We start from the raw sequence: 13354 nt of genomic DNA on the forward strand, positions 1-13354 counted from the left end.
TGGATGAAGTATCACTGCCAGGAGAAACCTTCATAGCCAGGAAAGCTTCCTGTTTTCCCCTACTCTTATGCCCACCACTCATGCTTTCTATGTGAGCCTTCTCTACAACTTGGAGATCTGTTCAAACCTCTAACACTCAGCAGGGTTCACATTCTCAGGTGGCAGCAGCTGAGCCCCAGCCTCTTCCCACTCCTGACAATGGCAGTGAAACACAGTGGCTAGATATAAAACCTGAAATAAAGCATTTCTTTAGCACTGCACATACTGCCTCTTCCAGGGTCAGAATTCTTACAGATAGGAACTGGCTTCTTTGATGAGAAGACCAATAATTGGCTATTTCTTATTTCTGAATTTCTTAAGCATTCTCTGACACTCACCTCCTGAGCATGCTTAGTCCATCATGCTTAACTCCAAAAAAAATACTGGGAAATGCTTTTTCCAGTTAGAACTAGTTGAGCTGAGGGATACTCTGAAACAACAGTTCACATACGAGCAAGAGGGAAAAGCAGAAAAATAATTGTATCTGTGTTTCTCCCTAGGTTTAATGTTCCCCAGAATCTCTGTTCTCTTGAGGAAATCTACACGTGCTGATATTTTTGTAAGTCCAGTTGAAGTAATAAACAGCCAAACTGATTTTAGTCAGACCAACCAGACCTTGAGGTAGTCAGAACCTAAAGGCAGGACTTAACTGAACAATTGGGACCTTCCGGGAAAAAGCAACAACCAGCATACCTGGAGAAAGCTGCCAGCAGATCATGAGGTCATTTTTCTCCTAATCAGAGTCAGAGCAGTGAGCTCTAAGTGCAGAACCAAGCACTGCTGGAAGCAGCAGTCATACTGTGCTGCTGGTCATTGGGATGGTCAGTCCTCTCCTTCAACCAGGAGCTATGAAACAGATCACTAGAGCCCCATCAGGTACAAGGCTTATAGCCTTTTTTCCCCTCTTTTCCACTAATTTCTAGGTCAGGAAGAAGGAAGTTGCAGTTTGCAAATGTTTCCTTTTATGCCTGGGTCTGAACACTGCAGCACTTCCTGGGGTCCTGAGCCAGGGTGAATGGAGCTGATGCTGTTAGACAGGGGTGGAAAATTGATCTCTTCCCAGCAAGATTTAGAGGCCAGTCAGACAGGAAATTACTCCAGATGGGCACTCTGTCCCCATCTCTCAGCTCTTCCTGCAGCTAGGAGATTCACTCTATAATTGCTTTTTTAGTCCACATTTTATCCTCAGCTGACAGAATTCCATTAGGGTGATACAAGCTGCGTGATAAAGGGATGTTTGTGTCTCACATGGGCTGTAAGTCATTTCTCAGCAAACAAGCAAACAGTCACAGAAATGGGTGAAGAGACCACTGAGCCAGGAGTCCTTCTGCTTTTGATCTGAATACAAAGACCACAGCATTCAAATGGAAGCAAACGCTCCTGCAGTATGTTCCATTCCCCACTGCTTCCCTCTCTTCTCTTCGGAGGGGACACATCAGTGCCTGCCCACACCAGTGCTGGTTTAGAAACTCACTAACACACCAGGACCTGGCAAAACCTCTGCAGGATCAGGAAATCTTGCAGAAAACAGCACCAACTGAGCAGAATGCAGCGGTGTAATTTCATGACCAGCTTCTCATGGAGCTCCTCCAGTTTCATCCTCTAAGATGAGGATGACTCTCCTGACTCAGTAGTACTGGAGCTTCCACGTATCGCGTCTTGTCTCTTACATTGTCCGCTTCACTGCTTGCTCCCCTGCTCACAGATGGGTGCTTCTCAGCAGCAGAAATCAAGTTCTACTGGATTACACCACAAAAAGAAAGGCAGAAATTGGAAAACTGAAGTTGCAAGCCTTCCAAGGCATCTTGGGTTTCAGATGTCATTTCAGACTGTTTAAAATACTTTTCTAAAGATCAAAAGTAATGCAATATGACATTTATTTCCTCACAGATTATTCCTTTATCTTCTGCCCTTGTTGGAAAAACTCATCATTTTGATCTAACCCCTGGAAAGCAGGAAAGCAGGTAAAAAGCCAGCAAATATGGCTCAGAGGTTTTTGAGTGGCCCTGAAATTGATCTGGGCTGAAGTTTAATAATTCCTATTCAAGAATTCAACCAAAGCTCACGTTAACTGCCCTGTTTCCTTTGTCATGCTTTAGATAATGTAGAAAGACATATTACTGCTGCTTGAGAATTACTTTTGCTGGAATTCTGATGTTACTTGACATTGGCTAACGCACTTCACGAAGATTTTCTTAATTGTATGCTTCTTTTCCCTCCTTAGATGCTTCTGACAAAAACGTACCTGTAGCAAGTTGAAATAAATGAAAAATAATCATTATTTTTCCCCAGTTCACCATGGAAATGATTCTAGTAGCTGGAATACATAGGACTGATTAGGACATTAAAATATCTGTGTTACGTAAAGGGTCATCACATCTCAACTCATCAGGAGGGCAAATGCTGACATATACGCTATAGGGACGAATGAAGTACTTTTTAAACATTACACTACTTTCTACATACGACTGCCCAGGATCAAGGACTTCATCAGGCCTTGCCTTAGTGCCATACATCATCCCAGAGCAAACCCTCCTTTCAGCCAGAGATACTGCAGAAGAGAACGTTCCACAACTTCATTTTTTTTGAAACATTTCAAAGAACTTCACCCTCTTTTCCATACTGTAGCAATTATGGGGAAGGAAGCACCAGTATTGGAAAAAGATGTTCACAAGTTTAAATTGCTAGTACAAATGCCATTATGGCCAACAGGCACTTACACCAAGCCAGCTATTTACAGAAAGCAAAGCTCTTAAGCAAGCTTTGTGAAAACGTCTTTTATTCATCTGCTCTTTTCTTAGCATGAGCACTTGTCATGCTAATAACAATACCAATAATTAAAATCCATAACAAATTCTATTTATAAACAAATAAGCATCTATTTTACATATAGAAGTCTTGTGCATTTAGTACAAAATACATTTTGTTACTCCATCAGTATAGAGAAATCCAGGAAATGTATTGCTATGTTGGGTCTTTATGGCTCAGCCAACAACAGCTAAGTATTTTGTAAACAAATACACAAGCTACTGCAGCTCCTGACTTACTACAGCAAGTAAAGGAGCACATTTTGAATCTGTATCATGAGCTGCAATAGTATGCATCTTTGTTTCACACATAAAAGCGTTTCAGAGCTTTCAGTTCTCTTTGAAAACAATGAATAAGTTCTAAATGAGGAAGGAAGAATGTTCTATGAGATCTTATAAGAGATTTACAGGTTGTCACCACTGACAAATATTAATTGAAAAGGACATTTGCATAGCTACAAATCCTGCAGCACAATTATTTGGTTAGAATTTCTGGTTAAATGGCCAGACATTCAGGGTACTCAGTGTTTTAAAAATGCCATTCACTCCTTACCATCTGCTCATTAAAATGCCTTTACCACTTCTCAAAAGGGATGGTGCATTGCTGGCAGCAGAGCTGGGTGGTGCAGCCCAGGGGGATGGCCTCCTTGCTCGCAGAACCAAATGCAGGCTGTAGTTGTGGGCAGCAGAGAGACTTTGAAGTATGTGTAGAGTGCCAATGCTTTTTTTTTTTTCTTTTGCTTTTACATAGTAGTGAAATAATGGAAGAAATCATTTTTTTCACTGAAAAAAAAAAGGTAAGTGAAAGCTGAAGCTTACTCATTAAATCTCAATAAACCCACTTTCTGATTTGTCATTGCAGATAATGACAATGAAAGAACCAGAAAACTAAATAATTCATGCTTTAAATTTCATTACTGAAGGAAGTTTTCCTGTAGCAAAGGCAACTTCCTCTCATAAGACAGGAGGTGGTTCAGCAGCAAGCATGGAGTAAATTCCATCTGGATGATAAGTCATCTAGCTCTCCAAGATGCAAGTGTCCAGAGCTGGATGTATTCAGGACTTTGCAGTCAAGCCCTTGTTATCTTTTCCTCCTCTGCAGTCCTTTTTCACACAGACAGGTTTTTGGACGCAAAGCTGTTAAGGAAAATTGAGTGCTGTTTTAAAAATGCTCCTACATCAACAACAAAGTCACAGACTAAAAAGAGGAAGAAACATTCTCATTTCTATTTCCATCCCAGAATGAAGGTTACACTTCTCACTACCATATCCTACACTGACAGCAAGCAATGCCAACTACTCCCTTGTAGAAGAAAAGATCTCAGAGTGCCAGACTGCAGGACAGCAAACAACTAAATCAGTGTGAGGAAGTAACTCTATAATCTGTTACTCCATCTCTCAATGGACGTAGAGGAGCATTTACATGATACACACAACTTTCTGTCCACAGCACAGGTGCTCAGAAAGAAGGCAGTAGCTGAATTGGGTCACACAGGAACCACTGATTGCTGTTCCATTTCAGACCAAAGCACTAACACTTGCTGTTTCTTGTGGTCCATCCTTTCCTTGACATTTTGATTTATTACTTTACATGAATGATCTGGCTTCAGAGAGTAGGTGTATCATCACAGGTTTGGGATTATGTTTAGAAAACAGTACGGATATAGAAGAAAATGGATAATAAAGAATGCGCCAACAAGGGGAGGCAGAAAAGCAAAATCTGAAAGCAATGATGGCATAATTAATTCCATCTTTCAATAAAAAAAACGGACTGACTCCAAAGAGACAAAAACTTTTTTCTCCATGAAGGCAATTCTGTGGAATCACTTCGCTGGGAAATCTAGTCTGAACTCAGAGTCAACTCTGCTCTGGTTAGCAGTGTGAACTGGAGACCTCCTGAGGTCCGCCCTCCAACCCAAATCACTCCATCAACCTCTGCAGCTGATAGCAGTATTAGGAAGGAGACACTGGGCAGACATCAAAAAACAACCAGTCCTCAGCTGAAAACCTCACAAAAAGAAATGAGAGCTCACCCATCTTTAAGTGCCAAAAGAAAGCATTCTTCACTAGATACAGGGCATGTCTGCACTGCAACTCAAGGTGTCATTACAACAGGCACAGAGATGTGTAGGATACTTTTGACACAGCTAGTGCTAATGTATTAATACTCAAGCTATATTTGCACAGGTAATGGCATTTGAAATCCTTCTCCTACAGAAGTGTTATTAAAAGCCATCAAATAATTTCTGTAGCACTTTCCAGAGAAATGAACTTGAGAAATTGTCATGCTTGGGGAAGAAAAACAATCATGAATATACCAGCTTGGCTGAGAATATGTAATGTATTTAGGGAGCTATCCTGAGGAATTTACAGTGAATGACTGGGACACTTCAGACTATAAATACAATCTACTTTTTCTCCTTGGGAAAAAGAAAAAAACAGGCTGCCTTTTTAATTATCACTTATAAGAGAGAAGAGACCAACAAGACAGGCATCTGGGATTTTCATCCTAGTTTCATATATCATGATTTTGGATTTGCTTGAGGAGCAACAAGCAGGTAATTCTGAGACACACACACGCCCCTCTCTAAAGCTGCTTAAAAGGCCAGTGGGGATGCAACAAGCTTATTACTCCAAAAGCTATCTTTGGACCTGTACAATCACACTAGCTTTCAATTGGTCTTCTTTCCTGAAGACTTCTGTGTATGCGTTGGTATGAGCTATGATTACATGCCACATAAATCTTTGATCTATATGATCCACTTTCAGATTTAGATACAGAATAAACATCCAGAGCACGATGTTCCATGTTTGCCTTCCTATGGAAGAACTAAATTAAAAGAGAGGTGCAAATCTCCTTTCTTTTCCCAGCTAGGTCTATAACAATGTTTACTATTCATAGTGCTTTTGTGGAACATGAGCAGAAGAAAACTGCATTAGACAGAACTAACCTGGATCAGCCACAACCTGCTTCTTTTTGCTGTTGGTGACAATCTGATTTTCATTCATCATTCGTACATCCTGATCTTCCACGTGATTGCTGAAAAGATTAAAATCAGCATAATAACCAAAAAAGCCATTTTGAAAAGCTACAACAGTTATAGAGAAAGGTTACCAAATAAGTTATTCCATTCAGGAGGCTAAATATATACGCCTATGAAGCATACATATACACACTTATATAATGTTCCTATATGTTAAGCATAGGGACATAACATGAAACTATCTATAAAGGAAAGGCATGCTGCATCTACCTGAAGTATTTTTTGCCAGTCTAATGAGTGGCGTAGGTTGCAGCAGGCACACGTTCAAATATCAACATCATATTCACTCTACAATTTCCTTGCCTGCCTACGCAGTTTGAACCACATTAACCAAAGTGAGATTTTACAGTAGCTCTGTACAAAGAGTCTAAAAGCCCTACATGGAACTTCACACTATTTTGTAATGTTGATACAGCAATTATTCATGAAAAATTTATGCACTAAACAAAATTCATTTACTGTGACGAGTTTTGTTTGCAGGCCACATAATTTTAATAATTTCTTTCTCATAAAGAAATAATAACCTCAAAGTTAAATTAAACCCATTACAGAAGAAGCTGTGAGCTGAATTGAAAGTTAAAGAAAATACTAATCAGACAAAACAAAAAGTAGCCTGATTTTTTTCTTTTCTCTGCAAATACTGCACACAACAGGCTTCTACTGTTGTGGAAAAATTCAACGCCTCTCCAACAGACATAGTGCAACAGGAGAACCAATACTGAAGTAAATCAGTATTTACATCACTGATGATAATGAGAGGGTTCATGAAATACTGAACAGTGATACATGGAAGAGAATAGGTCAAAGTTAGAGGTACCAACATGCAAAAAAAAAAATCAAAAACATCTTTTAAAAGTAGGGAATTATCCAACAGATAGTAAGAGATGTGTCTTCTACCGCCAAAGAGCCCTGTCCTTCAGGGGGTTAGAATAAGACAAAGGGAATAGAAGACAGACAAAGACCAACAACATTCCTGCACAGGAATTCTAGAAGAGAAGACTGCATAATTTTTACTGGAAAACAGATGCTGCAGTGTATATGACCAAGAAAGAATACCTCCCAAAACTAAACCAACAGACCATCATATGAGTAAATGCATAGGAAGTCATGTGAAATAGCTCTACAATTACAGCTGAAGTTTCTCTGCTTTCAGTAAAATAAGTTTCCTCGTACTAAGATGTTACACTGAATAAAGTAGATGTTCATTTCTCCTTCTCCTTTATGTATTCCCCCCCCCCCCCCCCAAAATTATTTTCGTTCCAGTAATTTTTTCACTTGAAAAACCATCTACCTCCAAATTTCACCATGACAACACAGCTTCTTGTAAAAAAAAAAAAAAAAAGTAAGCCTAACACAGTACTTTCAAACAGTAATAATCTCTTTCAACATCTGACAGTACCAGTGGCTAACAGTCAATGCTTTGGAAAAGCGTAGGAAATCTCTATAAACAAATGTGAATTTCTATTCCGAGTCAGGATAGCTTACATTCCTTCCACTTATTTTTATATTTTCTAATATTCTTCTAAAGTAATTGTTTTGCATTTTTGAATGCAAAACTGTCACCTTTCTTTCAAGTGATGCATGTTTAAGACATTCTATTTTAAACTGTGCAATGCATAAAGCGCTTATTTCTAGAAGACTTCCATTTTTCAGTTTTTCCAACTCATTTAAAATATATTTATCTTTCAATCTTTATTTTCCATGCTATGGACCCCATCAATCCTGATCTTCTGAACATATTTTTCACTCCATTTCCATCATATTTTCTGTGAGGTTACCAACTTGGTGGCTTCAGTGGGTTAGTCCGGAGAACCAAATTCATTTTTCATTTGAAGGACTTTTTCTCTGATACTTGATGCTTTTTCAAAAAAATCTTTGGGTTTTCCCTCTCCCCCATGTAATCTCATTGCAATTTATCAATTCCTCTCTAAGGAAAACCATCTTTCCTCTGTGTCTATTATAGCGGTCTGACAAGAAAATACATTCAAATATGAATCAATAATCTTAATAGTATTAAAAAACAGTTAGAAATAAAGCTAGTACTTTTGTCCCAGCATGTAAAAAGCTACTGGTTATTTGCCATTAAGTGAGACTGAGTATGCTTTAGAGGGGAATTCTTCATAGCAACATGCACATTCCTGACGTTAGCCACATGAAAACATTTTCCAAAACCAAGACGCTTCCAGTCAAGATCTCCCCACATACCTAATTACAGTTCTCTTCTGATGGCAAATCTTCTCATCATCCGTAAAGAGAATGGTATGATATGGAACTACTGGATCACAGGTGGGTAGGATGCCTGAAGCTACATGGTTCACCATATCCAGAATCCCATTGTACACAAGCAAGTCATCCACCAGAAGCTACAGATAATAAAGAAACAAATAATAATTAAAGAAATCTAGGAATCAGATGCTGCTTTCAACAGTCCTTTCAGTCAATTATCTAGAATCATTTTGGACCAATTGTTTCACAACTCCAGTCATCAGTTTAGCTTTTGTCCCTAAAACTTCTATTTCTCTCCTCCCATTTTGTCTTTTCACTGATGTTGCTAAAGAAGTTTTCAAGTAATTAAAAATGTATTTCATGCTTCATGTAATTACCCTTCTATCAACTGGAGTAAATCACTCAGATTTAGGAATTAGTGAATCTCAACCCACTTCAGCTGTCTAAAACTTGGGTTTTTCATTTGAACTGATGTTACAGACCTGCTCCATAGCCAGGAAAAAAGAAAGCATTATTCTGCTAAGGCTATTATCTGAAAAACTATCTGAAACAAAGGACTATGACTAGCACAGGTTAAACATTTTAATATTAAATGCAGTGTTAATGAGATGAATACTATCCATTCAGATCATATAAAATCACACTTCAGTAAACTGTGAAAAAGTACAGAAAGATACAAAATGCAAACAGAAATTACTTACACCGAATTCCTTCACACCTCTCTGAGGTGTTTTGGCATAATTCCACAACTTGATCATTGACACAGTAGTAGGCGCATCAAAAATAACATATACTCTATTCACCTGTAAAAGAGAATTCATTTCTATTTTAGAAGATAAATCCCCCACAGAAAAAAAAAGAATCTCATACACATCAAATTGACCCGTGTTTGAAGAGATATAGCTATAGGGCAGATAACTGATGGCAAGGATTTCAATTCAGCTATCATTCCTGCTGATAATTCACAGATGTTACTCTTGTCCACAGGTGCCCTCTCAAATATACATACAAGTCATCAGAAGATGATATTTGCATCTGAGCTTGTTGTCTTGGACTGCAAATCAGTTAGGGGAGGAGCAGATTAATACTCTTAATGAGTATTACATCAACAAAATACAGATGTGCTTCAGCACGAGACAAGCTGGCACATGAATGGAATACACCTTATTTGTAAGGCTAACATTCCTCCCATACCCCCTAACAAAGCTCTGTCAGAAATCCTGCAGCTTCTGTGAGGTACACAAACAGGCACAACTCACGCACTTCTGTGTGATGTACACAAACAGACAACACTCCTGATGCTTGCCCAAACAACTATTGCTTGAGATACTGCTCATTTTACTTTTTGTACTGAAGGAGGCAGATGTGATCAATGGAACTGCTTGCATCTCTTCTTTCCCAGAAGAAAATCTGGGCTATGATGTCCCATGACAACTGTTGGTGTCATAAATAATGAAAAATTTGATGGAAAATCCATTCAAGCAAATAAATAAAATGACAATCAGTGACAGGGTGACAAAGAATTCTAACCATGCTTACATTAGTAATAAATCTGCAAAAAAACAAAAATACTTCAATATTAGAAAGGAAAAGAAATTCCATCATATACAACTTCAAAGCCTTCAAATTTTCCAACATAGCAGAGTTTATGCAGCTTTCTAAGCAACTGGAATGTCTCTAACCAGCCTGGCTTAGCAACAAAACTATGCAATATGGCACAGCTACATGGATCTTGAAAAGATATCATTCATTACAGTTGAAGGACAGAAGGGTGCATTACTTACTCATCCCTCCTACATTTCACATACTATCCATTTACCCTTTGAATACTAATATCTTACCTACAGCACTCTGGTGAAAGACTTGACACAAAACAATGCACGGAACAGTGCTAGAATCAGGCATTATTTTCCTTTTATCAGAATGAAGTAAGCTGAGAATGTTTTCATAAAGACATTGACATATGCCAAACAAAAATTCAGCTGCCAAATCACCCATTCCTGAGGTTTCAGTGGATATCTTCATATCCAGCCAACATGTAGGAACCTCAGGCATTACACAGACCTTCCATTTTCTTACACAATGCAAACAGTACTCCCAAGTATAATTAAAATTTTAATCTTAACTATACCCGATGCATTACAGCATGGACTATTTTCAAAATAGACTTCCTTGCTTTTAATAGTCTAATTAATAACTGTAACATATGCAGTAAGTTTTTCCAACACAGTAAGCTGAAGAATCACACCTCAGCTTCACATTTTGTCACTTTCATAATCCATCTTCTAGGAAATGAACACATCATCTTAATGATACCCAGAACAAGTCCATGAAAACAACATCCTCCAAGAAATGAAATCAAAACTCATCTAGGTTTATCTACTTTTCCTGTTTAGATATTTGGCACCCATTATTTTACACATGCAGCCTCTAGAAGGGATCACTTGGAGCCTTAGCTTACAAAATACTAAGTAGTCTCACCTAATTTATGAATTTAAATTCAAGATAGGTTAAAAAACTCCACTGTAGAAAAAACATATTGGCTTTTGTAAGAATCAGTTTAAGATCTCAGTTCATTCCCACTTGACAGGTCTTTATTGCACAACACACAGATTAAACTCCTTTGTCGGTAATTTTTTCATAGTAACTGAACACACACACTAGAAATTCTCCTCCTGTTGCACCATGGAGATACAAGGACATTGCAAAGCTGGGAAACCTATATCTGTATGGCCATGATCTGTGCAATGTAGTCAAGAGAAGGCGGAATAAAAAGAGCTCCTTCTGACAAGCAGTCATTTAGCACAGCTTACTAATATCAAATTGACCTCAAAGTTTTGTATTCCTTCCCTTGCCATCATACTTCTAGCCATATCTGTACACATCAGTAGAATGGGATGATAAGGGAAAAACGTACCAAACCAGGAAGAAGTGGTGCAAGCCACATATGTCTGCCATCAGTTGTGTTATTTACTCTGTCAATGAGTTTATCTGGAGTTCGGATATCTCCAGATACATCTTCTAAAACGTTGACACTATCTGGAAAAGCAGCAATATCTGAAAAAATAATTTCAGTTTAAATAACTGAAAAAGACATTTCCAAAATACCATATGTAAGAGTTCACACCTCTTCTATCAGATTCCACAAGCAACTATTCTCCAGTACAGCAGTAAAAGTTATAGAATACTCCAAGTACTTTATTTAAGATAGTTGAAGAACTTGAGAGCACATTTTTAAAAGCAGGAAAGCCCTTAGAGATTCTGGCACACAAGATTATTTTTAAAATAGAAAGAAATTAACTAGCAGCATTTCACTTATTTTAAAGCCCACTTTTATGACTTCATCAATAAAGTTCCCTTATCAGTAAGAAGCACTGCCTAGGGAATTTTTTGTGCAGTTGTGGAAACCTCACATGAAACATATCTTAAGAAAAGCATCCCTGTAGACAACAGTCACCTTTCTGACCAGGTTTTTTTTTCCCTTAAGTTCCTCAACTCTTGTGATAAAAATTAACTGTCTAATAAGGCCTAATTTCATTTCTTCAAGAGGGGAAGAATAAGCCTTCTATTGAAAAGGCTTTCTAGATACGATGCTTTCCGTAAGGAAATGCTTATGTTTAAAAATATATGCAAGTTAAAGGCATGTATAGAAATACGGATGAATTATGTTGTCTTCAGAACTGTAAGTCCCCAGCAATCCAGTTTGAGGGACAGTAACTCTCTCTTGTTTTGCCTTCTGAGAGGCTAACGCCTGTATGTACTTCGTAAGAATTTAAGGAATGACACAGATGATTCAGCAGCTTAGGAAAAGCTTGCTTCAGACTTGGTAGCTGAATTATCATGTTTAGTACCGCACTTAGACAAATGTGCTTTCTGGGATCCTGATATATCTAGGAGACACTGCTGTACAAGCAGAAACAGATGCCTATTCCAAACTTACTGAATTATCTTAAATGGCATTGTGTTGTACTGTAAAGGCACAAAGAATAATATAAGCTAACGATCCTCTGCTCTTAAAAATAATCTGTTAACACTTTTCAATTTCCAAATGTTTCTTCTCCATTACACTTTCATCATGCACCATACAAAATATGAATAAAAATGTCACTCAGAAAAGAGCTTTTTTATTTTTCATTGCAATCTCTATTAATTAAACATCGAAGATCCCTTGAGACATACAATTCACACAGCATCCATGCCTTTTACACTTAGTTTAGCTGATACGGAAGACTGAAGTGCAACTCTTCAATAACTCTGATCACTATGAATCTTTCAAATGTGTCCTGCGTTCCCTCTACTGGTTACCCATGAACACTGAATCAAATTCAAAGGATACTGTTTTCAGTTAGTAAAATTTGGTCTCCATGTTCATCGAACAACTCCAGGCCAGTCAAACCAATGTAGTATGGATCACCCCAACTTGTCAGAAGCTGAAACTGGAAAACAACTAAGAAGGAAGGAGCTATTAAGGAAAATTTGATACTGATACTCTCTGAAGAAGCTACATTGGACAAGAAGTCTGTCATTTCTGTTACTGGTAGTACACACACAAAAATGAAGCCCTAGGGTTGAAACAACTCTATGTGTTGTTCACATGTATGTATGCTCATGTAACATCCTCAGCTGCCAGATGAATATATAATTTATTTATTTATGACTGCACATCCTACCTCCCCATTCTGCAGCTTATTAATAACACAGCTCCGACCCAGAGCCTTTATTACCTTCCTACATTTTCTGAATATGCCTCTGCTCAGTTTTGAATTACATGAATGATAATTGGCCAGGAAATATGCCCCTTAACTGAATGGCAGAGAATATAATAAGAGCATGTGCTGTTCATTTTTCTAGTAGAGCGCCTATTTTTTATCTCTGAAAAGACACTGATTTTCATGAAACTGTCAGGAACTTAGTAATGCTGAGATCTCACTGACTCCAAACATGGTTAGGACAGCCTAATGGATTTAAGAGGGCTGTCGGGTAGATGGATGGCACAACAGTAAGCATTACTGCAGAAGGCTGTGCTTATTTAGGAAAACATAAGATTAAAGAGCCAGAACCATTAAGAAAAATGGCAAAATATTACACAGTTCTGGTCAACACAGTCTTAATAAAGATGTAAAATGAGACAAATTTCAAAGAGTAGCACTGAGAACATTCAAAGACATGCAGAAATACAGATCATTACTAGCTTTGAGAGGCTGGCAGGATACTGTGCTAATGGGCTTCTAGCTCCAG

The 13354-nt window shown here is 38.1% G+C and overlaps 1 protein-coding gene across 15 annotated transcripts in view; it reads right to left on the minus strand.

Annotated features, from left to right (window-relative positions):
- Positions 1–2801: 2801 nt before the first annotated feature.
- KATNIP (katanin interacting protein) overlaps positions 2802–13354 on the minus strand; it is a 66097-nt gene continuing 55544 nt past the window's right edge. For 13 of the 15 annotated variants that reach the window (XM_040647467.1, XM_040647465.1, XM_040647466.1 and 10 more), the window contains 6 exons: positions 12453–12563; positions 11034–11173; positions 8818–8919; positions 8096–8253; positions 5798–5886; positions 2802–3983 (listed from right to left, as the gene is read on the minus strand). In XM_040647467.1, the coding sequence (XP_040503401.1) occupies positions 3928–3983; positions 5798–5886; positions 8096–8253; positions 8818–8919; positions 11034–11173; positions 12453–12563 (656 nt within the window). In that variant the 3' untranslated portion in view covers positions 2802–3927. The other 2 variants (XM_040647477.2, XR_005839741.2) reach the window with 2 other exon arrangements.

The sequence above is a fragment of the Gallus gallus genome, chromosome 14, assembly GCF_016699485.2.
Source record: "Gallus gallus isolate bGalGal1 chromosome 14, bGalGal1.mat.broiler.GRCg7b, whole genome shotgun sequence".
Lineage (NCBI taxonomy): Eukaryota > Metazoa > Chordata > Aves > Galliformes > Phasianidae > Gallus > Gallus gallus.